The following is a 27,204-nucleotide window of genomic DNA, read 5'->3' as shown; positions in this document are numbered from 1 at the left end:
CCAGAAAGCAAAATGCTGACACTCGATCCTGGACTTGGCAAGACAAACACAATCTGCCTTCCAGAATGGCCTGGCATGCCCACTGAAGTACCTGGAAACCGCACAGCGCCGCTCCACTGGGAGACACAGAACTCAAGAGAGTCCCGGGTTCCCAATTATTGTCCAGCCTCTTCTGCTCATGGCACCCAGTGTGAGGGTGACCAGCAGGAGAAGGGGGAGGGGTCTGCTGAGCATGCCCTCCTGGAGCAACCCAGAGAATATTAGAGAGAGAGTCAGCCCCTGCCAACTGCCTGCCCAGAGTAGTCAGGGGCATAGCAGGTCTCATTCACACAGTCTACAAAGTAGAAACTGTTGGCTTCATTTAAAAAAAAGGGGGGGGGGCGACTCCAAAATTCAAGTTGCCTTAAGTCACATCAAAGGAAATTAACTGGCAGGGCTAGGACGAAATCCTGCTCAGTCTTCCTAAGTCAGGAAAAGTCTTCTCCTCAGTCACTTCTAGCAAGGGCATCCATGCAGAGAGCATGGTGTAGCTCACACCTCTCTTATAAACTTTTATACTTGCTACTGTAAGAAACACAGGCTGCCTCACTCCCTCTTGCTACTGTCCATGGATACCTCAATGGCTGACTGTGGCCAAGTACTCCAACCGTCCTCAAGAACACTGAAGGACGCTGAGCCACCAAGAGGTGCGGCTCCCTGTGAGCTCCCTCTCTGGAGGTCTATGAGCAGCTTGTGTACTGGAGTTCCCAGCTCCTCTGACTGGTCCCCCCTCCCACTCACAGCACATCTGAAGCGGGCAGATCCCTTCCTACAGACAGGGAAACTGAAGCTGAAGAGTCTGGCTTTCTCTGAATCTATAAAGAAGCAGACCTAGGGCTAGAACTGAGGTGTTCCTGGAACTGTTACCCTGAAAAGTTGTAAACAAGTGTCTGCCCTCTCTATAGAGTCCCAACTGCAAGCCAAAAGACACAGCAAGTCCACCTTAGTGACTTACAGGGCATGGGTGAGGGGCTCCTTATAGAAGCACAGGTGACCCCAACGCATCTGCACCACATGTAAGTGCCACCCCAGCATGGGTGATGCTCCCCATAGTTATAAAGACAGAGCTCCCCTTCAGCTAATCTACAGTCTTGCACTAAGCTCTTCCTGAGAACACAAGGCTACAATTTGAGTAGAATCACATACAACTGGCCAGGAGGTAGAAGAGGGAGAGTCTGGACTCTCAGGTGAGGGGCCAGTGATACTTCTGACTCCCTTCTTCTAAGAGCGAGTGTCAACATCAACAAGTCTGACCTCTCAGAGAGCTCTACACATAGCCACAGCTACTCCTGATGAAGCTCAGGGCTGTTTTGCTCCAAGGATCACACTCTACAAGATGAAGTCAATTCTATTACCTTGGGCTCCATGATCTTCCCACAGAGGCATGTTAAGAACTTGGGCTACGGACCTGGGTTCAAATCTCAGCCCCACTGTCTCCTACTGATGTAGGACCACAGGTTTTATCTGTAAACAGGACTGAAAAGTTGAGGGATGGTCACCTCAGCCTAGGAAGCAGTAGCTTTGTCCGTATGGAATGGCCAGCAGCCCCCACCTTGCCTTCATATCTTACGTAGAGAACCTGGAGCATATTCTTCCTGTCTTAATGGGGACCTGTTTCCTATCCTCCAGGGCTCCTACGCCCCTAGATATACAGTCCAACCAGGGCCTCACAATGATCAAAACTGGCTGTTCACTCGTCTGTCTCCCCTTGACAGTAGGGGCTGACTGTTGAATGCTCAGTGTCTGTCTATATCTTTGCATATCATGCTACGACGAACTAACTGAAGACAACACAAATGGCACAATCTAGTGAGAAGGAAGCCTTACAGAACCAAATCAAGCTGGGTACAGTGGCATACACCATTTACCCCAACACTCAGGTGGCTGAAGCAAGTGGACTGCAGAAATTTCAAGAACCAGCCTGGGCAATATAGCTAGTACCAGGCCAGTCAGGGCTATGTAGTACAACCCTGCCAAAACAAAACAAAACAAAAAAATAAACCCCCACAAACACAAGTCAAATAAATAAGTCTCATAAATTGTGTTAAGTGGCACAGGAGGACAGAAGTCTGCAATATATAAATAACGGGCTAGGCTAGGGAGACAGTTCAGCAGGCAAAGGCACCTGTCACCAATCCCAACCTGAGTTCCATACCCAGAACCTACATGGAACAATGGACCCAATTGGCACAAGATGTCCTCTGACCTCTACAACACAAAGCTATATCATGTGGAGGACCAAACACTCTCTCCAAACATACACACACACACACACACACACACACACACACACACACACACACCAATTTTTTTTCAGGTAGGAAGGCTACTTATCAGAATTTAGAAACCAATGTAACAAAAAGTATTCACAAGGCTGGAAAGATCTGAGGTTAATGACCAGCACTGCTTTTACAGAGGACATGAGTTTGGTTGGTTCCTATCACCCAACCCATATTGGGTGGCTGTCTCACAGGAACCTATAACCCCAGTTCCATGAGGATCAATGCCTCTGGACTCCATAGGTGCACTCACATGCATGTGTACATAATACGTATGTATACATACATACAAATAATTAAAAATAATTTTTAAGAAAATTTAAGTGTTTATTCCGAGAATTTGATCACAGCTGACGCATGTCTGTGATCCCACACTCAGGAAGCTGAGGATGGAAGTGCCATGAGTTCAAAGCCTGCCCAGGCTACAGTATGAGGGAGAAGAGAAATTCATGGCTTCTTTCAGTGGTTTAAAAAAAGTGAAAACAACTTGGATGTCTGTAAATAGGGGATAAATATGACTAAAGGAGCTAAACTAAATGAATTAGACACCTATGCATAGACATTAAATGATCTAAAAGAAACGGCAAGCTTAAGAAGCAGGCAATAAAGGGCTGGCTGCAGAGGTGGCACAGAGGGTAAAGGCACTCAACACCAAGCATGAAACCGGAATTCGATCCCTGGGACCTAGAGGGTAAAAGGAAATACTCAGGTAGTCTTCTGGCCCACACATGAGTACTGCTGCACACATGTGTGCAGACACACCATGAACAAACAAATCAATATTTTAATGGATAACAAACTGAGTGTGAAGTACACACTTGTAATTAGAGCACTTTGGGAAGTAGAGGCTAGACTAGTGGTTCTCAATCTTACTAGTGCTCCAACCCTTTAATATGGTTCCTTGTGTTGTGATGACTCCCAACCATAAAATTATTTTCATTGCCACTTCATAACCGTAATTTTGCTACTATTATGAATAATAATGAAAGTATCTGATATTGAAGATAACTGATATGTGACCCCTGTTAAAGGGTCATTTGACCACCAAAGTGGTTGTGACCACAGGTTGAGATCCACTGGGCTATACAATTGTGAATTTGAGGCCAACCCAGGCCACACACTGAGACTCTATCTGAAAATAATAGTAATAATAATAATAAATAAAATTGAAAATTTTCTTCTATGGATAAAGCACAGATAAAGGTCTACTCACAGAAGAATAACTAAAACACAGTCACCCAAACATACCCACCACACATACACTTGTTCACACAAAGCTCTAGGGATCACATATACAAAATCTGCTTCACTGGGCAAAAGTAGGCTATCAGCAGGGCAAGGGCAAATCCACCTTTGCCCTCTGTCAGTCTCCAGGGGCTGCCCATGTTCCCAGACTCACAGCCCATATTCCTCCAACCTCCATCACCTGCTGGGCCTCCTTCTCTCCACTCTGTCTAGGCACCAGGTAATCCAAAGCCCTTCCCATCCTCACACCTGTAACTGTCTTCACAAGGGAGGCAGCACATTCATGGGTTCTGGAATTAGAACCCGGACATCTTGGGGCCATGTGGTCCAGCTGTCACAGTACCTATGTGTAGCACATGGGCAGTGACTGCCTCATGTTTAAGATGATGAAAGCACAGTGGCAGGCACTATGAAAATGTCACAGTGAAAACCTTTCATCTGTGTTGGTGATATGAACTAATAGAGTAATAAGGTACTCTATTCACTGAGACTCTCCACCATGAACGTTGCTCCCCTGTATAGCTGCAGTGCTGGGTTTCTTCAGCTAAGGAGGCAATGGCTTATACTTCATCCTACCTCTGCTCTCAGTACATACATCCTGGCTGGTCCTCTGAATGCTGAAAGCACAGACATACGACTGAGTCTCAAACTCATGTAACTACTGCCCTTTAGAGAAACTGACAGGCACAGACCACGTCTTCCTGGAGCTACATGGCATCATCACAATGGGAACACAAGCCAAATGGCAGTAGGATTAAGTGCTCTATCGCTTAAATGCATGAGTCACATTTGATAAATTCTAGTCTTTGAAATTCTATCAAAATGAAGCCTTAAATTAACAGGCTATGACGGCAACCTAGCAACCCAGCCTCACTCATTGCCACCTGAGCCTGGTACTAAGGAAGTCAGATCCTGACAGGCAGGCGTCAGAGCCCAAGAGGATAGCTGGGTGCCCGGCACACAGCCTGAGGAAAACTAAATGCTAAGATAAGTAACTGGAGCAGGCTGAGAGCTGAACCCTAATTCCATTTCCCCTTCCTCTCTGACCTTTGGCTTTACAGATCTTTGGAGCCCATTGTCACTGACAACTAGAATGTGTTCACTAGGGTCAGTTCCTTCTTCCGGTCCCTTGAATACTAAAGCCAGATGGGCAAGCCCCTCCCTCACTGGAAGAGTGCTTACCACACCTCACCCACACACTGCCTCTGAAATCTCAGCCAAGGCCCTGTCCAACCTGTACTTCCACTTTTTTCTTTAAATAGACTATAATAATAACTGACAAATGAAGAGTTTAAAGTGTTAGCTGTATTGTTTTTCAGATCCATGCAAAATAAAAATACCCCTAATATATGCAACTGTTAAAATTAAAAGTATGCACTCCTGTATGACCCCATTTCACTGAACCTTGAGACACGGTATGTTCCAGTGAGATATGAGACTCAGTTTCCCTTATTAATAAAGGCAGTAGTCAAAAGTTTTCCATTTCTTCCAGTTTCGATAATCTGATATTAATTATCAAGTGAACCAAACAAGCAAAATAATCCAATCCAAATAATTTAATGAATATAATGAATGGTACCAGGTGGTGGTGGTGCACACCTTTAATTCCAGCACTTGGGAGGCAGAGGCAGGCAGATCTCTGTGAGTTAGAGGTCAGTCTGGTCTATAGAGCGAATTCCAGGACAGGACAGGCTCCAAAGCTACATAGAGAAGCCCTGTCTCGAGAAACAAACAAGCAAACAGACAGAGGAATGGATGGCTGACGGTGGTGGAGCATGCCTGGATACTGGGCGTCACTGGATACTTGCTCATCGTTCTCTCCACCCACAGTGCAGAGACAGTCAGAGTGACCTGACTTGTAAGGAAACAAGGCTTACAGAAAGAGTACCTGCTCCAAGGCACAAACCGGATCTGCCCAGAGGTAATAACAACCTAATCTTCCCCACCAAAATGAATGCCCCAGTTCCTTAAGAGAAAAACCAACCTGCAAAGTGCTTACCTCCAGACTTAGCCACAGTTCTCCCCTCTTATCTCCTTTTATAATATTTAAGTTTTGTAATATATAATGGAAAAGAAAAATCATTAAAACTATTAAGTAACACTGCCTGCCGCTGGGCCAGATCAGAGCACTGTATGTTACCAGCACATATATGTTGCCAGCACCTGGCCTCAGGCAAGTCACTGCATTTTGCTGTGAAATGAAGGGAATGCCACTTGCTCTGGTGACTTCCATCATCAGGCTGCTGTGGGGCAGAGGGTCCAGGAGCACACTGGGGAATCTCCGTGACTTTCAGAGTTCCTAACTTCCTGACTCCTGGCGTCCTACCAGGTGCTTTCACTTTTCCTTCCAAGCCAGAATTTATTGCTTCATGTCACACCTTCAAAAGAGAGAATAGTCCACAAGGCTGCAACTAGCAAGCTAACAAAAACAAATTGGAGACTGAGCGTAACTCTGGTGATGAGCAATTCTGAGTTGAAAACACCACCGGCTATGGGCTCTTGCTTTCCTAGGGTTCTGCTCCTTTCTTCTTTCTGACTTTTTTTCCCTCTAATACTTTGGAAACTTCAAACCTCAATGCATACTAGCAGATTGTGGGAAGCAAAGGCAAATGAGGCAGAAGCACTCATTGAAGAGTCAGAGAGCTGGGACCAATGGCTGACACTGACCAGACTTGTCCTGTCCAACACCAAACCAAAGGGATAACTCTCTCTCTCTCTCTCTCTCTCTCTCTCTCTGTGTGTGTGTGTGTGTGTGTGTGTACACGCACGTATATATGCAAACATGTGTGTGTTCAGATGCACTCACCTGTACTTGTGGGTATATAGGCCAGAGGTCAATGTCAGATGTCTCCATCAATCATTCTTCACCTTATCTTTTCAGATAGGGTCTCTCACTGAACTCCAGAGCCAGCTGTTTCAAGCAGAAGCTAGCCAGAGAGCCTCAGTATCAGTCTGTGTCCTTCCTCCACACTGAAGTAACAAACACCCATTGCCACACCCAGCTTTAAAGTGGGGGCTGGGATCTGAACTCAGGTCCTCAGGCTTGAGCAGCAGGCACTCTACCACAAAGCCATCTCTCAAGTCAACAGACAACTTCTTAAAAGTGCAGGCTAGAGGGAAGAGTCCCCCACAAGAGACATTCAGAAGTTACAGACAAGAGCATGCTATGCCCATTAGTGCTAGGGTCTGTGGGATGACTGAAGGGAGAGACCCCAAAAGAGCAAGGAACCAATAAGAACATTCTACTTATTTTACAACTTATGCCTGATTTTGCCTACAACAGCAGAACAGGTCAATGAAGAAGGGTACACAAACATACTTGAGGAAACGTGACTTCAGTGACTCTCTAATGGTTTCCAAGAGATAATAAAATAATTCCCAACAGCTCAACTTTCTCATCATTAAAATGTGAACAACAGCAAAACTGTCTCAAATTCAATCACCTACACAAGAAGGTGTGTCCAACAGCACCAGGCACACAGCCCCCATGGAACGTGGAATGTCATGCCACATTTACACATAGGATCCCATTCGATCACTAAGGCTGTCTTTCCTGAGTGAGAGACAGGCACTGGCTGGTCAGTCTTAGGACACTTTTCAGTGACCCCGATACATGCCCTGCTAAAGAGGCTCCGAAGGCCTCCTTCAGTACTGGAGGCTGGAAGTCAAGTCTGAGATGTTCAAGTTTGACTAAACCCTTCCAGCCCAGAGAAGGTTCCTAACATTCTTATTTCCTATGAGAAAACAGCTCCCTGAGCTGATGACCTTCTAGTTACCACTGTGTTAAATCCTTTCCAAACATCTCCTATAATCCTCCCCAGTGTGGGGTTAGGGTGGGGTTTCCTTATCCCTATTTCACAGGTGAAGAAACTGACTCAGCCTCAAGGACACAGAGCAGAGACTGAGTTCAAACCCAAGTCCATGGAGAAAAACCACACACACACATGCCCTGACTCAATCAACCCCTTATTCTCTCTCCCTCTGTTTCTGCATGCCTGGAATAAGGGTCACTTTTGCCTCTCACAAGAGACTGTGAAATCCCCAGGAGGATCTTCTGTTTTTGCAGACATGACTACTGGAGTCTATTTCCCTATCTCCTGATTCAGAACAAACCTTCAGAGCACTCCTCTCTTGCCCTCAGAGGCCCCTAGAGTCAGTGTCCAGCAGAGACCTCAGCTGCTGCTACACTCAAGTCTACCTGTTCTACTCAGAATCGAGATAAGGAGTAAGATGGGGGAGTGATACAACACATGGACGCTTCCAAACAGTCACACCCATCTACAACCCATCCCATAACCCCAAAGCCTCCCTGAAAACTGCTTTGCTTTCCCTGAAACCCTCCAATCCCGGGTCCCTTCCTATTCAACTCACAGTGCCTAGGGGACACTACTATTCTCTGTCTATTTATGGAATCCCCTTGGATAGCTTCATCAGGCAGAGATGGGGCCATTATCAGTGAATACTGAGACATAGGCAGCAAGCCAAAAGGTGAGCAGGCATTATTAGATGGCAGGTTTGGGCCAACTTCCTGAACAGAGGAAAACTGGCTCACAATCAGAGCAGCCTCCACAGCCTCCACACAGTACCAATAGCTTGAATCACTGGAGGACACAATGCTCCTGGGTGCTGACAGTGGCACCCAGAGTGTACAGCCACTGCTGAAGAAACCCATGGTGCAGTTTCCCCAATTACCCAGAGTATTAGGGAAAAGCAGTTTCCTTATAGACAAGCCCTCTATTCTGCCTGAAAGACGGGTGAGATGGCTCTGTCTGAGCAGCCAGCCCACAAAGCTGGAGTGGAGGGCGAGTTCCTGAGGAAGTTTTCAGAAAGCTGGGGTGTTGAGGGCCGTAGGCCTGTTCCAGAGTCTCTGTCACCTGACAGACAGCCGACAGGCAGGGTTAAAATTGGCCTCCTTGCCCTCCAGCCCCAGCCCCCTCTGTAAGCCCACCTCCTTCCACTTCCAACAGTCTTTCTTCTCACCACTCTTCTGCACCAGCGCTTGGGATCTTCATTTCCCAGGCCCAGCACTCCATCCCAAGCAGGAAAAGCAATCCATCATAGCTTCCCAGGTCTCAAGACTCAGAACTGCCAGGAAGGCTGAAGGGGTCACCTCTCCTCACACCTGCTTCCTTCCATTTATCCCCACAGCCCTTGGAATCCATGCCTCCTTCAGCAGCCTGGGCTCTGCCGGCTCTCCCTTGGGGCCCAGGTGGAAATACCCCAGCTGCACCGCACAGCTAGTGCCAGGTGACAGAATCCATGCTCTCCTGCCAAGGCCAGAAAGGAAACCGAAACTGCCTGAGGGAGAGCTTCACTCCACCCGCCCCCATGACTCTACACCTAGGCTTGCCAGCCTCTCTCCTGGAGGCACAGTTTGGGTGCCACCTGTCAGGGTCCTGCCAGAGGTCCTACTGCAGACCCAAGTTCTCAGAGCACCATCAGAGGCACTTGTAGAGTGAGCCCTTGCAGGTAGAGTTTGCAGCTCAAACTCCAGGTGCACCCTGAAAGAGCTCAGTCTGGTGTTAGTGCAGTTGGTTTCCAAAGGAAAAGAGGAAAGGTGCATACTGTTAAAAAAAATAAATAAAAATGAAGAGATATTATCTTACTGTCCTCCCCAGGGAGTGTGTCTCCCACACACAGGAAAAGGGTTCCCTCCCAAATACTGGTTTCCTGGGAGAATGCCTACACCCCACCCCTTGGAAATATACTGCAGTATCATGAACTGAAACAGCAGGGGGGGGGTCCGAGCCACCAATCTCATTTCTAGAGTCCCTGTCGCCAGCCGATACATATTAATAATTAACCTGCCTACCAGGAGCTGCTGTTGCCAAGAAAAATGAGTGACAGCGCTGGAGCCCCAGCCCTAGATTTCCCCCACCTCCACCTCGGCTCTAGGGCTTAGGGTGCAAAGGGAGCCTGGAACAAAGCCCTGCCTTCCTCCAGGAAGATGTGTCTGACACCTGAGATGTCACTCACTGGGAACTGACCCCTGACCTTTCCGCAGCCAGCTTCAGGCTTTTGCTCTCCAGAAAGTGCACAAGGAAAGGCTAAGGAAGGGCGGGAAGGCAGGACCATCAGCACACCCAGTTCAGAACCAGTGGCCACCTCCGACCTGCAGCTCCCACCTCTGGGGCCTCTCAATTCCCTCGCACCACCGGCGTTTTGGAAAGCCGCCGTACTGTCTTCAGAGAGAAAATCCTGTTACCAGGAACACAGGCAGGACTTGGAGATGAGATTCTTAACCCTGCTGGGCAGCTACCGGCGCGCCCTTCCCAAGAGGAAAGAATATAGGGGCCCGCTGAATTCTCTCCTAACCCACCGCGCCCAGATACAAAGCACCAGACCGCAGCCCACGATCCCCGCGTCCTGCCCGAGAAAGTTCGTATGCACACACCTGCAGGCTGCCAGCGGCTCTCCCCAGCACTCCAGGGCGGCGGGGCGTGCATCCCGGGGCGGGCAGCGCCAAGGCTCCATGTGCCCGCTCCGGCCCCGGTGGGCCACCGGTCAACAGCTTTGGGCCATGGAATGTGGCTGGGCCTCCAAACGCCCACAGCACATTGTGCGCCCTCCTCGTCCTCGCCGGGGCCTTTACGAAGAGCCCACACCCACTTGACATCAGCACCGACCCAAGCGCGCCGCGCAGCGCCAGACGCCAGCCCCCGGCAGTCCAGAGTGCGCCCTAGGTGCAGCCGCGCGGCCAGGACGGCGCGTCCCAGGCTGGCACATTCCTTTCCTTGCAGAGGATGCTGCAAGCTGGAGGAGGCTGAGATGGAGGAGGGGAGCGAGGCAAGCGCGCGGGGAGGGCAGGACCTACGGCCTCACCACTGCGGCGCTCTGGCGCCCAGCCAGCCACCAATAGCCCTGCCAAGCCCTTGCAGCAAGCACCCATCAACTGTGAGAACCAGGCTGTAGGTTAGGTGGTAAGAGTCCACGCGCCGCCAAAAACCCTCTGAGAGCCCTGACCTTGAATTCTTCCTTTGCACAATATTTCTGGAAGCTCCACTTTAACAACCAACCCCTCGGGGATTACCCAGCTGATTCTGGTAAGCCAGTAAAGAATGCTTGGTTGAATGTGGCTGCTGACCCCCATACCCTAGGGGTCCACTGACAGACACCAGAGAAGTAGACCATACCCACTGGCTTTGGCAGTGCCAACTGTGTTTTTCTTCTCTCAATGCCCTTGGTAATAAGGGACTTCTCTTCTGCTTCTGCAGGCAGTCGGAAATAGAAACGCCCAGCAACCCACACACACTTCTAATTCATTCATTAGCATCTAAATATTCAAATGAAAATAAGGCTTAGAATGTGTCTGTAGCTACACATAGAGGATAAAGTTCCTGCACTCACAGCCCAGATAGTCTAGTCAGGATGAGAGTGTAAATGCAGAACAAACTGGTTATAGTGGTCATAAAAGTAGAGGGGCACACAGGCCGCTAGGCAAGGGACCCCGAACTAACTCAGCAATCAAGAAAGTCTTTCCTGACGAAGAGACCCCAGCTGCAGCGGCTTGAAGCACACTGGTAATTAAGGTTTACTTGCACTCCCGTCAACAGGTGGAGAAGACTGGGCAGAAGGGGCTCTCCATGCCTGAGAATCAACTTCTGTCCAGGGGGTGTGTGGACAGCCCACCAGCCCTGGAAAACAGAGGGTGTGTGGACAGCCCACCAGCCCTGGAAAACAGAGGGTGTGTGGACAGCCCACCAGCCCTGGAAAACAGAGGGTGTGTGGACAGCCCACCAGCCCTGGAAAACAGAGGGTGTGTGGACAGCCCACCAGCCCTGGAAAACAGCCTAACCCTGAGCAGGGTTGGGAACCTTCACACCCGGCTCCAGTGCCAGTGCCATCACTGTCCTACGTTGTCCTTCAGAAACACCTTTGCTCTCTGGTCTCAGTGCAGGGATGGGTTAGAGATTTGTTTAACTCCTATCTCCTTTGGATAACCATACAACTGCCATTTTCATTCCATCACCTCTGTGATACAAGACAGTGAACTATTTTCCAAATCACAAATCATACTGAAGGTCTGGTTCAGTGAGAACTAAGTTCCAATCCCCAGCACGTATGTGATGCTGGGTGGGTGCCGTGGCCTGCCTATAATCCCAGGGCTGGGGAAGTGAAGAAGAGGTTCTGGAGGCAAGCTGGCTATCTAGACTAGCTGAGTCAGTAACCTCCCACTTCAGTGAGGTTATATATAAGGTGCCTCAATACATGAGGGGGAGAACAGTCACGAAAGACAACCTCCAGCCTCCATATGCATGTGGACATGTGTCCACACACGTGCAAACATGAACACAAACGCACACACTCACACACAAATACAAAAATAAGAATAAAGAATTGAGGCTGGAACAATGGTTAAGAGCACCAAGTCACTCAGGAAGCAAGGCCAGGTGGATCTCTGAGTTCGAGGCCAAAGTGAGTGCCAGGACAGCCAGGACTATACAGAAAAATACTTTCCTAGGGGGTAGGGGTGGAGAGCGTACCAACTACTTCCCCATAGGGCATGGGTTCAAGTTCTAAACCCTGGCCTGCCTTCAACTGATTCCAGGAGACCCAATGCCCTCTTTCAGCCTCCTGGGGCATCAGGCACGCCTGTAGTATATGTACATGCACATAAAATACCTATACACATAAAAAATTCAAAGTAAATCTAAAAAGAAAAAGAAACCTTAAAATCATACCAAGTACACTTGTTAAAACTGTATGTGTCCTTTAAGTATTACCATACTGTCTTTAAATGTCTACCAAGGACAGTTTTACAAAGATGGATAGCAAGCTCACCCTTCCACAAGAAGCCAGCAACCAGCATTCACTTATCTCTAGCCTCACTTAAAAAAATCTTTACCCAGACAAATTGGCCAAAAATAAACAGAAACCCTGGGCCATCCAGATATAAAGAACAGGAATGCTGTGGAAGATTCTTTTGAATAATTTCTAGTTTAGTGAAGGGAAATAGACCCGTTGTAGGATGTTCCTGGGGACAATTTGGCAATACAAAATAAAAGCCTTAAAACCACTCAGCTTCTGTGAGCCAGCAGCTCCACAGTTAAGGATTTATCCACAAAATGCACTCACTGGCGTCACCATTTGCATATCAGTACATTATTACAATGACCTAAACACATAAGAGACTAGCTAATACAGTATGGTACAGCCTTACAGTAAAATATGTCCACGTTTAAGGGGCTAGAGAGAAGGCTCAGCAGTTAAAAGCACTGGCTGCTCTTCCAGAGGTCCTGAGTCTGGTTTCCAGCAACCACATGATAGCTCACAACCACCCACAATGAGATCTGGTGCAGTCTTCTGGTGTGCAGGCATACATACAGACAAAACACTGTATATGTAATAAATAAATCTTTAAAAAATAAAATAAAAATGATATACTTTGGGCTAGGTATAGTAGTACACACCTCTAATCCCAGCACCCTGGAAGCAGAGGCAGGCGGAGCTCTGTGAGCCTGAGGCCAGCCTGGTCTACACAGTGAAATATACATATAATATTCACTGCAGGATAAACAAAAGATTCTAAGACAAGTGATTCTGACTGTGTGCATGTGTTGACTGACAGGGGTGCAGGGGTGCAGGGATTGGGGGTGGGGGTGGAAAGCACTTTCCATGGAGTTGCCTGGTGCTCGTTTTTCTTAATAACTGACTTCACCCATGCCCTGCAGCAAACATATTGCTGCTATGGCACAAGATCCTCACAAGTAAATCTATTAGCCCATATTAGAGCTGTAAAACCCTAATATTAAAGCAGAATGGAACAAACCTTCCAGGCAAACAGGAATACAGCTCAATTCTTCACCCGCACACACTTGCCACTGGGGATTGGATCCTGTCTTAAAGGGGGAATCATTTGCCCCAGCCTTCTTGTGGAGATTTATCAGTTATTCTTCCAACTCACATGTATTTAAACTTCAGTGTGCACAAATTACTGTCTATGCTGGGATGGGGTATGTCTGAGTTTATGATTTTTTTTAACCTTGCACTCCAACTCTGGAACCTAATCAGTGTGTGGTTCAGTAGAGCAGACAACCAAATGCTGAAAGCCAATATGTAACTGTCAGAACCATGTGGGTTTTTATCTTCTTGAGATTTTCTGTTATGGCTGAATTGTCTGACAATAAACATGTAGTACTTCAATGAAGAGATCATAAAATGCTGGTTAAAAATAACTAATTTAGGAAACCTTTACAAATACAGGTGTGGGTGGTGCCTGACTGTAATCACAATGCTTGGGAGGCAGGAGGATTGCTAGTTCAAGATCAGCATGGGCTGCAGGGTGAGGTCCAGCGAGTGCTCTTAGCCACCAAGTGATCTCTCCAGTCCCTGCATTGGTTTTTAAAAGGCCAGCTCTGACTGTGCCCTTCACATCCTTCCTTTTGGTGAGTACTGACACTGTCCCAGCCGTTGCCCCCATGCCCAAGGACAGCCATTCCATCGTTGCTAGGATACCACACAGAAAAAAAAAACTGGCAGGAAAATTATTTTTACATTTACCTCCTGGACTGTTCTTATAACAATACCCAGAAACTTAGTAGAGGTTCCAAGCTGAATCAACCATGCCCAGGGGTTAAGGGTTCTGTGCCTGCTTCCAAATGCTACCATTGTACTCTAATTATTATATTATTCAAATACTAGGTGTGATATTCCAGGTTCCTAGTGAGCTCAGGGAACATAAAGCCTACACCCTTGATACAAAGAAAAAAAGAAAACCCCTGCTTTTCCAAGGCCTTTGGGGGCCACCAAGCACACAGATAAAGACTAGTCAGCAAGTCCCACATTAAATTAGGTTCAGTTGGTAAGTGGGCAGACACTCTGCCCCTCAACTCCCTCTCACTAGATGGGTCACTCGTGGTGGGGGCTCCCTTATAGGGGGAACTAAAAAGCACTTAGAGTAGCTAACACCCCAACATGGGGCTTTGTTACTTGATAAAGCACACGTGGGGACTTTCAGGGAACGAAGGGAGCTGCTAGCTGTGGGTTCTCAGCAAAAGGTGCCCGGTTATAATTATTGCGCTTTTTTTGTTGTTGTTGTTTTTACGAGACAGGGTTTCTTTGTATTGTTTTGGAGGCTATCGGTCCAGCCCGACCTCGAACTCACAGAGATCTGCCTGCCTCTGCCTCCCGAGTGCTGGGATTAAAGGCGTGCGCCACCACCACCCGGCCAATTATTGCTCTTTTTAAAAAAAAAGTACGCTTAAAGAAAAAAAAAAAAAAGACTGCCTAGTGGTGGTGGTGGTCGTGGTGGTGGTGCACACCTTTAATCCCAGCACTCAGGAGAAAAGAGGCAGGCAGATCTCTGTGAGTTCAAGGTCAGCCTGGTCTACTGCGCTAGTTCCAGAACAGCCAGGGTCACACAGAGAAACCCTGTCTCAACCATTAAATAAATAAATTGACACTTATTTATTTGAGAGAAGGGCATATGTGCCATGATGTGCATGAGAAAGCCAGAGGACAACGGCCCGAATGGGCTCTCTCCCGTCACCGTGTGGGGTCCAGCTGTCAGACTTGGCAGTGAGTATCTTGGCCTGCTAGGCCACCTCACCGGCCATACCTCCCATTCTGAGCTCTCCAAGGACCGGGAAGGTTCCCAGAGGAGCAAGTAGCTGTGGAGGGTGACTGTGCGAACTAACACTTGTGGTATAACACATCAAGCGCAGAAGGCAGGTGGTCTGGGCTCCAAGCTGTGGGTTCATGTTTCTCAGATTTAATAGGCTAAAAACCATGAGGCAGGACCTAAAGATGGCCACTTTAATTCAATCATCCTTTCATGCCCGAGTCACTGTGACACTCACATCCTGTGCGCAAAATAAAACGAGTGGCTTCCAAGCCAAGCAGAGATGCCATTAGGTTACATTTTAAATTCACCTGGAGCCTAATCAAGCTAATTTTACTGTTATTGTGCCTATTAAAACATGAAGCCTTTGTTTAGAGAGAGAACAGAAGGGAGGAAAGCAGAGCCATTAATGCTGGGAACTCTGATTAGTCTACAGCCGTTTCTGGGAAGGAAGTTAACAAAAACAAACTCAACATCAGGCTGGTGATCTGAAGCCTGTGATCCAGGCATGCTGGGAGGAGAGGCAGGGCAATCAGGAGCTGCTCCAGGCCAGCCTGGGCTGCAATACAAAGAGACCCTGCATTTAAACACAAACCAACCCTGAATTTTGAAAGTAGCTTCAGGTGGGCCAGAGAGCTGACTCCAGGACAGACAGAGAAGACTCAGAACAAGTGAGCAAGGAGCATGCACGAGATGTGGGCCCTGCTCCATCAGAGACCAAATGCCACCCAAAGAGAGTTCTGGCAAATAACAATTAAGGGCGCTGGGGGATGTTGCAGTGCTTAAGAGCACTTACTGCTCTTGCAGGAGACTCAAGGTTGGTTCCCAGCACCCATGCTGGGTGGCTCCATAGGTACTCACATCACACACACACACACACACACACACACACACGCACGCACGCACGCACGCACGCACGCACGCACAGGAGACAAACATACACAGACATATTACACATACATATTTCAAACGGAAGAAAAAAAGACACATAGCATCCAGTCAGCTAGGGAACACTCATTGTCAGTGAGCATCCCTTTCACTTTGACTGGAATAACTTGGGTTAAAAATATAGGACCAGGGACTTATTCCCAGAGACTCTAAAATAGTTTAGAGTGAGCCCAGAAGCGAGCACTTGTTCTGTGTATTTGTGTTTATGTGGTGGTGACCGGTTCAAATCCAGGCCTTGTGCATGTGTTCCCTAGCACTTAGCTCTATTCCCACCTGAAGTCTACAGTAGGCCACCTCCGCCCCATTCCCACACCAGATTTGGCAGCTTGAAGTCTAGAGTCCAACTTTCTAAGCTTAAAAAAATTAGCTTAACACACGTGATCACCCAGACAGTCTTCGATCAATTCATAATCAAAGCTAAACAGAATCTCATGGGTACCTCGTATGAACTCTCACCCCACACAACACGACTACAGCATGATGGGTGCTCAAAAGCAGTGGAATGGAAGACTATTTATTCACTTTTTAAAGGCGACGGTCTCAGCCAGCACCCATAGCCAGGAAAAGAAAAAAACCGCTCTCATCTCATTGTAGCTGTTATCTAAAAAGTCCACAGGCTTGGACCTGAGTAAAACCTAGGGTCATTCTGTTCACAGTTGGGTGACCTGGTATCAGCTGTTTTTCCTTCTTACACTGTCATTTCTTCAACTCTAAAACAAGATTTAAATAGTCGGGTGGTGGTGGTGCATGCCTTTAATCCCAGTACACAGGAGGCAGAGGCAGATGGATCTCTGTGAGTTCCAGGCCAGCCTGGTCTACTAAGCCAGTTACAGGACAGCCTCCAAAGCTACAAAGAAACCCTGTCTCAAAAATACAACACCAAGGACAAAAATTTAATTGCTACCCCTGCTGTAGGGTAATAAGGATTGGATAACAGAACTGAGTAAGTATATGGGACACAAGGGCTGGAGAATTGGCTCCATTAAGAATACTTATTTTTGCAAAGGACCCAAGCTCAGTTCCCTACATGGAGACTCACCACCTCCTCAGGCACCAGGCACAAACACACATGTATAGGCAAAACACTCATGCACACAAAATAATAAAATAAAATCTGGAAAAAGAAGTGGTGGTGTCATTATTCAGTCATTAGTAAGGACTAATTAGGGCTTCTCCAAGGAAGGCCCAGAAAGCACCAGGGATAAGATAGTGACAGCACAGAGAGGGGCAGGTCAAGACTATATAGAAAGCAGCCAATATGTGGGGTCAGGTGAGCATCAGCAAAGGCCTAAGATGTGGGACTTGAGCCAAGCTCTAAAGAAGATTGGTCCAAGCAATGAAAAGAGGTGGGAAGAAACTAAGGGTATCTGTGGAAAGGAAATACACGTGCAGGGGAATCTGGTGGGAGAGGCACATTAGTGGAAGGTACTTATGGCCATGTAATTCCTTGTGGGAATTCAATTCTCTTACAAACCAGGGGATGGGCTGGCTATAAGAGACAAGGTCAAAGTTCCTTCTTACAGAGAGTGGCCTGGAAATCAATGGCAACAAGTAAGAACCCACTATTTATTCAGTGCTTAGCTGTGTGCTCTGGGCTGCACTAAGAATCCTGTTTACGCAAAGGACTTTAATCCTCCTGAAAGTATTTTGGTATGAGCCCTATTGCTGCCCTGATTTTACAGACAACAAACCCAAGGCATAGTGAAATGAGGAAACTAACCATCCCTCTCAGTCTTCGAGGGCAGCCTAGTGCAGTGCCAGGGACAACAGTGTGGGAAAGCAGGAAGAGGCGAGGAGGGCCCTGCAGTGTGCAGTGGGAGAGGCCCAGCAGCCTGAAGCTGGAGCCAAGGCTACTTCCAGGCTTCTGGCTGAGAAATGGAGGCCAGTTTTATGTCCTGAGACAAAGGGGGTGGGGGCAAAGGTGAGTTCGAATCTATATGAGCTGGACCTCTCCAGTGGATGTGGGAGTGGGGGAATCAGGGAGGCGGTGAGTGGTCGCAGGAGCTGGGCAACAGTGGGAAGATGAGCTGTGGACCTGTGACAAGGCCTCCCAGCACCTGCCTAGCCTACCCTTCGTGACCCAGCAAGATCTCCTTCTCAGCTCCATGCTCTGAGCCAGCTTCCCAGGAGCCTGGGCAGCAGCATGCTTCCGGATGACCTCCAGAAGGCAACAGTTCACCATGGCCCTAGGGCACGAGGCTATCACCCAGCATCCCTTCCACATCAACACTCCCTGTTTTGGTCCCCTTATCATTGCAGCCCACCACAGTGAGAGGCTTGAAGCCACTTGCAAGGCCTGAGTGTCATGACAACAAAAAGTTTCTTAAAATAAGCTCCCCACAATGGCCCCTTCCAAATGCCTGACACCACCCAGGTCACAGCACCAGGCCTGATAAAACAATTTTGTCTTGACACCTCCAGGGCTCTCAGGAAGAGTGTGTGCTGGAGGTTGGGAAGCATTCTGAGATCCAGCTGGGCTGGCTGGCACATCAGGCAGCCATGTTTTCACAGTCTTCCAGAACCGTGCATGCTTCAGCCTAAGGTACTATTCCCGTACCCTCCTGATCCCACCCAGGGCTTCATCTCCTAGGCAGACATACATTCGTGTGTGTGTGTGTGTGTGTGTGTGTGTGTGTGTGTGTGTGTGTGTGTGAGAGAGAAGTCATTCTTGTCCCTTCCCACAAGTTGCTTAGAATCCACAGTGGGACAGGATGAAGAAATGAATGAACAAAGAGTGTTTGGTTGCCACAGTCCCGGATGTCATACTGTCAGAGCCATTTCATCAATAAAGACTGTTTATGCAGAGAGTAATTAAAGATTAGAAAGAGGAAATACCCTAATTAGCAGGTAAGAGAGTCTAATACTTTGATCTCTTTATGTTTGAAAAGGAAAAAAAAAGTCTGGGACAGGGTGTGGAGGTAGACACCTTTAGTCCCAGCACTTGGGAGGCGGAAGCAGTCGGATCTGTTCAGATGTGTGCAAACTGGAGGCTAGCCTGGTCTACACGGGGAGACTGTCTCAAAACAACCAACCAACCAACAAAAAGGATCAGTTTCTATTTAGCATCTCCGTTCTTATTTCTTCCCTCTCCTTAACTGCCTCAACAGCAATCCAGCGGGAAGAGGGTGAACATTCACGAACACCTGTATGGTGAATTTGTGGTTGGTGCCATTCACTCAAGGTCACAGATTCCACACCGACTACTTCATCCTCCAATGAGACCTGCCAAAGTCACTGCAGGGAAGCAAGCACAGACTCAATCTGAATCTACTCTCGGGTGAATCTGGGCTCTGCCCGCCCTCTCCTGGAGCCTGCTGCTCTTCCCAAGTGTCTTTCAGAGCGCAGACACAGGCTGGCAAGCATGAAGCAAACAGCAGCCTGGCAGCACAACTTTGCAGACATAAAAATTATGACATTTTCTCAATACTGTCTCGAGCCAAAACTCTTCCTGAGCCTAGCAGGCCAAAGATAGAACCAAACACCTTGTCTTATATACAAACACCACTAGAGCCCTTCCTCAGGGACTCACCGTCTCTAACAAACCCAAAGGCAGCAATTATTCCAATCCCATGTGCAGGCCACATGTGTTTGTGACGAGGCTCATTCTCCAGGGAGTAAAGGAAAAGGGTAGATTTTCCTGGCATTTGTAAATCACTAGAAGTCACCGGAATCAGTGTCTTGGCACTCCTTTAACACACAGTGATGACAGATGTTAATGTTTGTCCTGAGTTCTGGCATCCTTGTAGAAGCATTAATTGACACTTGATGTAACTTGAAATGTGTTTTATTGCCTGGTTTTTTGAAGACTGACAATTTGTGCAGTACACACTAGGTGGCAGCATTGAGCAAAAAAGCGACTCATTTGCCAACCCTGCTGAATAATGTTTAATTAAATAATGAACCCCATTCTCAAAATTAGGTCTCTATTAAAATAATGACAACAGAGACAAAGTAATTAAAAACACATGCCTGACAAACCCAGACCCAAAAGCACCATCCAATGCACTTCTTGGCACAATTACTGGATAAATCCAATTATTCCTTCAGATACCCAAACCCTGTCTTTCCTTTCCCTTTCTCCCCAGTGGCTTTTATGAAAATAATATCCATCTTTAATGTGCCTGCACTTCAGGAGACAGTGTGACAAGAGCAATAAACACATACGCCATGTGCAGAGAGACCAGGGAGGATGAGTTCTGAGGACTCTGCCAGCTCTGAGCGTGGGCTTTCTTCTTCCCAGACTGGAGAGGGGCTGGAAGGAAGCAGCTGTCGGAGCAGCCGTGGAAAACTCGGGCTGAACTCCTGTGACAGCCCTGAGATAAGAAGCAGGGACCCAGGTTCAGAAAGAGCAGGCTACAGCCAGACAAGCCTCGGAGCAGCTCCAATCAGTGACAAGAACTTCAGCAAGCTGGCTCCCTCCTCTGCGCCTCTGTCCCCCAACCTGTGACAACCAGTGCGATGTGCACAGCGTGCCCACCCCAGGACAGGGCCGCCTGCAGGCACGCGCACACACACAGACACACACACACACACACACACACACACACTCTATGAAGGACACTGGGGGGTGAAGTGAGCTGAGAGACACAGGTGAAGCTCTCTGGGCAAGTGGGAGTGTGTCCTCTTGATTTTCTGGGAACACAGGACCAGAATCACTCACCAAGGACTTACACTCACATGGGGTCACACAGAGCAAAGAACAAAGGACAGGCTCTGCCTTAGGAGGCCAGAGCGGTGAAGGAACCGCCCCGGTAGAGGCAGAGGTCCTGACTGTGGTGAGCAGTAAAGACAGCTGCACTACACTAGCACCCAGATTTGCTGTGGCCCAGACAAGGCAGGAGAAGAAGAAACCAGGAGAATACAAACGAGGCTGGACAGGAAGAACTGGGGGCAGCCACCAGGAAAATGGTGTGTGGGGGTCTGTCTCCTACATAAAGCCCCAGAGCTTAGCGCTTTCCTCTGTGGAGCTGAGCAGTCACCCTGCTGGCCCCTGTTACAAGACCAGGTTCTTTCACCAGAGTGTGGGGCATACAGGAGGGGAGGGGAGCGTCAGACAGAAGAATTCCCTCTCTCCTGCCCCCTGCTGGCTGTCAGAGGGTTTGTATCTGCAAATGCTCTTTCACAAGCAAATAAGCTGCCTGACATGATCGTGTTTAAAATTAAGATAATTATCATCGTTAAGATAGCATGAGCCACAACTGGAGCCTACAGCAGCTCACACCTTTAATCCCAGCACTCAGGAGGCAGAGGCAGTCGGATCTTTGTGAGTCTGAGGTCAGCCTGGTCCACAGAGCAAATGCCAGGACAGTCTCCAAGACTTCAGGGATACACAGAGAAACCTGTCTAGGGTTGAGGGGACAGAATAAGGCAGAGAGCAACAAGGAAGACACTCAGCCACGTGCACACACACAAACACACACAGGCAAACTCACACACACACACACACACATATGCACAAAAGCTACACTCAATTAAAAAAAAAAAGAAACAGGCTTCTATTCTGTTCTGTTTAACAGTATAATCTAACAACAACACCAAAAGCTCATATCAAAGCCTAATATATAGCAAAGCCACCCTGGTCAAAGGCTGAAAGGAGTACCTACGTTCCTCTGTGGAAGGACCCCCACCCCACCCCACCCTACCCCCCCTCTCAGTGATTTTCAGCCTTCCTAATGCTGTGACCCTTTAATACAGTCCCTCATGCTGTGGTGACCCCAACCATAACATCGTTTCGTTGTTACTCCATAGCTGTAATTTCTCGACTGTTATGGATCGCCATGTAAATAATCTGATATGCAGAGTATGTGACCCCGAAGGGTTGAGATCCGCTGCTAATGGACTCAGAAGCTTTGCTCGCTGCTGTGCTGAGGGCAGCTTTTGAAGAGGACATGTGATATACTGCAGTCGCTGATGAACCCTGTGTTTACAGGGGCTCTCTGCCCGCTAGGATTTTACTCCTTACATGTACTCATCAGGGGCTAGATGTGGCTCTGTGCTTGTCCGCCATGTTGGAGGCCCTAGGTTCAAGGCCAAGTACCACACAAATCAGGCATGGTGGCCCATACCTATAAACGTAGCATTTAAAAGGCAGAGAAGCATATGAATCAGTTCAAGATCATCCTTGGCTAGAGAGGGAGGTAGAGGCCAGCCTGGGCTACATGAGATCCAGTCTCAAAAACAAAAACAAGTCAGATGTGGTGGCACAAGCCTTTAATCCCAGTGCTTGAGAGGAGAGACATGCAGATCTCTGTGAGTTTGAGGCTAGCCTGGTCTACAGAGCAAGTTCCAGGATAGCCTAGGCTATGCAGAGACTCTGTCTCCTCAACAAAACAAAACAAAAACAAAGAACAACAAAATCATATATGAGATCAATTAACCCTCCTTATCCCCATTCTACAGATAAGAAAATAGAGGCACAGTGCCTAAGTGGCTTTCCCAAAGTCACATGGGTGAATTAAAATTCAAACTCCAGGGTTTAGACTACGTCATTGATTATCAGAACTGATCCACTTTTTGCCAGATCTCAAGAGGAAGAACTGAGGCTACAGGACTCTGGGTTTTTTTGTTTGTTTTTTTGTTTTTTTTTTCCGAGACAGGGTTTCTCTGTGTAGCTTTGGAGTCTGTCCTGGCACTTGCTCTGTAGACCAGGCTGGCCTCAAACTCACAGAGATCCACCTGTCTCTGCTTCCTGAGTGCTGGGATTAAATGGGTACAATACCAACGCCCGGCTCTACAGGACTCATTTAGGGACAAATAAACATCTAATGGTAGGGCCTAGCTTCTACTGCAACAATTTCTATACTTCTGGAATCCTGTTAATTTTTCTCTTCTTCCCACCCTGCCTAGAGCGCATAACAGGTGGCCACTTTGGAGGAGGATGCTCTGAGTGCTGGTGCACCTGGCAGGAAGACAGGATGGTGGTACCCACTGCACAGCTGCCATGTAAGCACTGAATGGACTCTTCTCGTGCTGCTGGGGGAGTGTTCAGGTGGCGTTCCCATTGTAATCCGAAAACAAGGAAAGAGGGCGACCGAATGCTAGCGAGACCTCAGAAAGGGGGCATCAGAAAATCACAGCAGTTTACCCCAAGTCACAGTTTTAAAATGAGCCTGGAGCCTGAGGAGAGGTCTTCAGACAAGATCAGCGACTGCTCCGACAGAAGCCCCAGGTTTACAGCACTCACAGGTAGCTCGCAACTGGCTGTAATTCCAGTCTCCAGATGTTTTGCACCTTTTTCTGACCTCTGAGGGCACTGGGCATGAACATATGCACACACTTATACATGTAGGAAAATGCTCACACATGAAGAAAAAACAAATTCTGAAAAGGCTCTACAGCACTGCAATAAACCTTCATTCAGTCTGAGCAAAGCAATTTCTCCACTTAGGCGATTTTCTTCCTGTCCCTCCCAGAGAGTTAGGAGACTCTTAAAGTCCTGTAAAACTGTAGGAACTACTAGCTACCCTTTAAATCAGACTTCATAACATTCCTACTTCAAAGAAAGGGCCAGTGATGATAGCACAGCAGACAGTCAACGTCAAGTTGAATGACTCAGAATAGCTGCTCTGGATGCCTGCCTCAAATTAAAAACCTGCCTTTCCAAAGCAGTCCTAGAAACCATGAGCCTGAAACCAAAACATACTCAGGAGCACCAGGGGGACAGCAAACCCTATCAGTCACCAGTCATGGTGGGGCATACCTTTAATCCCAGCACTTGGGACACAGAGGCAGACAGAGATCTCTGTGAGCTAAAGGCCAGTCTGGTCTACAGAGCGACAGAGCGAGTTCCAGGACAGCCAGGGCTGCTACACAGAGAAACCTGTCATCGATTTGCAAGGAGCCACATTTTCAACATAAAAATGAAATTAGTTTTAATGTACTTTACTTGATCCAATAAATTAAAAACATTACCATTTTCCACACATGATCAGGATACAACTTCAATTCCTTATTTCATTTTATTTTTTTCAGTATTGAGTCTTTGAAGTCTAGGGTGCTAGTTCAAATTAATAGCACATCTCAATCCAGACCAGTAGAATGCTAGTTATCATGGCCACCCAGAGGCTAGTGGTGACTTTTTGGACAGCACAGATCTGAAGCTTTCAAGTCTGATTGTTAAAAACATATATAGTGCCTCCCTCCACTGGACATGGGGGAAATGTAGCTCACGGTAATAGAATGCCTTTTGCTTTTAAGATTTATTATATTATTTACTTATATTTACTTATGTGTATGTGCATGCCTCTCTCTATTTTTCTCTCTCTCCGTGTGTGTGTGTGTGTGTGTGTGTGTGTGTCTGTGTATTTGTGTGTCTGTGTGTTTGTGTGTCTGTGTGTGATCGTGAACAAAGGTCCCCAAAAGCAAGAGGTGGGCATGGAATCCCTTGAAGCTGTAGTTACAGGTGGTTGTGAGCCACCCAATGAGGATGCTGGGAAACAGTCCTTTGTCCTCTGCAAGAGCATAAGCAATAAATACTCTTAATTGCTGAGCCATGTCTCCAGGCCCCTCCCCTCTCCTTTCTGTTTTCTTCAAAGGTAGGGTCTCTTGTAGCCCAGGCTGGCTTGAACTTCTGATTCTCCCACCCCCACTCCCTGAGTATTAGGACTATAGGTGTGGGCTTGTTCTCATGCAGACCAAGCAAGCACTCTGCCAACTGAGCCACATTCTCAAAGCCCAGAGTCAGGGGATTTTTGAACATCAAGAATTTGCTGCTGAGCCAAACTCCTTATTTTACAACATTAAATCCTGTCGGGTCAACTGCAGGCTTAAAAGATAAAAGTTCTGATTAAGTTCTGGGGCAGGAGCAAGACTGGGAAGATGGGTTTTATACCAAGCAGAAATGGGAACCCCCTCATGTTCGGGGGCCACAGGGAGGAGGTGCTTGCACACCAGTTCTCATTAGATACCCACACCCAATGACCCCTACATGACTCTTAAAACAGCAAGTGCCAGTGACCAGATCACCCCGGAGCACCAGCAGCTCAGAGTCCAGGGACCCCAAGCAGCCACAAAAGCAAAATTACCTACGACGTTTAAAATACATACTGATAAACTGGAGGAGGTGGCACAAGCCTGTCATCCCAGAGCTTAGGAGGGGAGGTCCTAAGCTCCAGGTCAACCTGGCTACAGAAGATCCTGTCTCTAAACAAACACTCCAGCCTAACGAGACACACTGAAGCTGTTTCTAAAGATATTTTCCAACTGATTCTGGTGCCGCCTCTGTTTGGAAAGAGACTACATTAAACTGTCTTGCAAATAATAAATTATTTCCTTGTTTTATTTTATGTGTATGTGTATGCACCACATTCGTGCCTGGTGCCTTTGGAGGCCAGAAGAAAGTGTTGGATCCCCTGGAGCTATAGTTACACAGTTGTGAGCTGCCATGTGGGTGCTGAGAATTGAACCCAGGTTAAGAACAGCCAGTGCTCTAACAGGTAAACCATTTTCTCCAGCCCCAAGTACCTCTTTTTGGGGGAAGAGTAATTCCCAGAACCTGATAGGTTGACACAGGAAAATCATGAGTTCTGGACTAAAACCTGGGATATATATGTGTGCGTTACATATTTATTATCTATTCTGTCTCAAAAACTAACAAAAAGGTGAAATAAGTCAGATTAAGGACAGATATCATGTTTTCTCTAATTTGTGAATTCTAGATTTTATATAGACACAAAATCATTTACATATATGACACGAATAGAAGCAAAACTGCCTACAATAGCAGTTCTCCACCTGTAGGTCATGAGGGGATCCTATAACAGATATCCTGCATATCAGATATTTACATTACAATTCATAACAGTAGCAAAATTACACTTATGAAGTAGTAACAATAATTTATGGTTGAGGGGTCACCACAATATGAGGAACTGTATTAAAGGGCCACAGCATTAGGCAGGTTGAGAACCACTGGTCTACAAGAAGAAATAGGACAGGAAGGCAGACTACCTGATGTATTTGCATGAAATGCCTTATGAAACCCATCACTATGCACAATGAGTACGTGCCAATAAAAGACAATAAAAAACACTTAAAATGCAATGTGCCTTATCCCCTAGGAGTCCTCCCACCCAGGATTCCATTTACTAAAGTGAAATTACCCTTTGCTCATGCAGAGGCGTGATACAGACAGAACTGTAAAACTCTCTGGATGCACGCTGAGCAAACCATTGAAGACATTTTACTACACAGCTGCATGCAGTATCTCCTCCAAGGATGGTGGAGAAAGTGTCTCCTCCTTTGATTAATAGTCGCCACAATCAATTGCCAGTATTAGCTGAGGCTGACTCCTTTCCACAAGTATTCTTAGATACTACTTTTATCCGTGATCCTTTGACTCTAGCTTGGTGCCATAACAGGACTTTAATCCCAGCACAGAGGAGGCAGAGGCAGACAAATCTCTGTGAATTGAAGACCAGCCTAGTCTACACAAGGAGTTTCTGGCTAGCCTGGTCTACATATCAAGACTCTGTTGTCCCTCTACCCCACCCCACCCAAAAATGAGGACTCTGTTTCCAAATGCTAGGATTAAAGGAGTGTACTACCACAGTCACCCAGTTGACACTTTTCGATGGATCTATCAAACTTAATGTGAAATAAGACAATACAATACAAAAATCATCATTACTCCTTCTAACACTGAGAATCACTAGGTGCACCCCCCCCAATCCATCACAGCACATACAACTGACTACTGTCTGCTTTCCCCAACAGTCTCAAGAGACCCTTAAGAATGGCAAATCTTGGGGCTGGAGAGATTACTCAGAAGTTAAGAGGTCCTGAGTTCAAGGCTGAAGAGATGGCTCAGTGATTAAGAGCTGGGGCTGCTCTTCCAGAGGTCCTGAGTTCAATTCTCAGCAACCACATTGTGGCTCACAACCATCCATAATGAGACCTGGTGCCCTCTTTTGGCCTGGAGGCATACACGGAGGCAGAATGTTGTATTCATAATAAATAAATAAATCTAAAAAAAAAAAAAAAGTCCTGAGTTCAGTTCCCAGCAACTACATGGAGGCTCATAATCATCTATAAGGAGATCTGATGCCCTCTTCTGGCAGGCAGAACACTGCATACATAATAAATAAAATAAATCTTGAAAAAAAAAAGAGAGAGAAAGAATGGCAAATCTATACA

The 27,204-nt window shown here is 47.2% G+C and overlaps 1 protein-coding gene across 12 annotated transcripts in view; it reads right to left on the bottom strand.

Moving 5' to 3' along the window:
- The window catches only part of Plekha7 (pleckstrin homology domain containing A7), a 189,976-nt gene that overhangs the window by 107,971 nt on the left and 54,801 nt on the right, over nucleotides 1-27,204 (bottom strand). Inside the window, exon 1 of one of the 12 annotated variants that reach the window (XM_013117530.3) lies at nucleotides 9,958-10,333. The exons of 10 other annotated variants lie outside the window; for them this stretch is intronic. In XM_013117530.3, the coding sequence (XP_012972984.2) occupies nucleotides 9,958-10,037 (80 nt within the window). In that variant the 5' untranslated portion in view covers nucleotides 10,038-10,333. Of the gene's footprint in view, nucleotides 1-9,957; nucleotides 10,334-27,204 lie in introns of those variants that run through there. One more of the 12 variants, XM_013117533.3, reaches the window with a different exon arrangement.

This window comes from Mesocricetus auratus, unplaced genomic scaffold (assembly GCF_017639785.1).
Source record: "Mesocricetus auratus isolate SY011 unplaced genomic scaffold, BCM_Maur_2.0 Super-Scaffold_4256, whole genome shotgun sequence".
Taxonomy (NCBI): Eukaryota; Metazoa; Chordata; class Mammalia; order Rodentia; family Cricetidae; genus Mesocricetus; species Mesocricetus auratus.
This window is presented reverse-complemented; position numbering and strand designations above follow the sequence as displayed.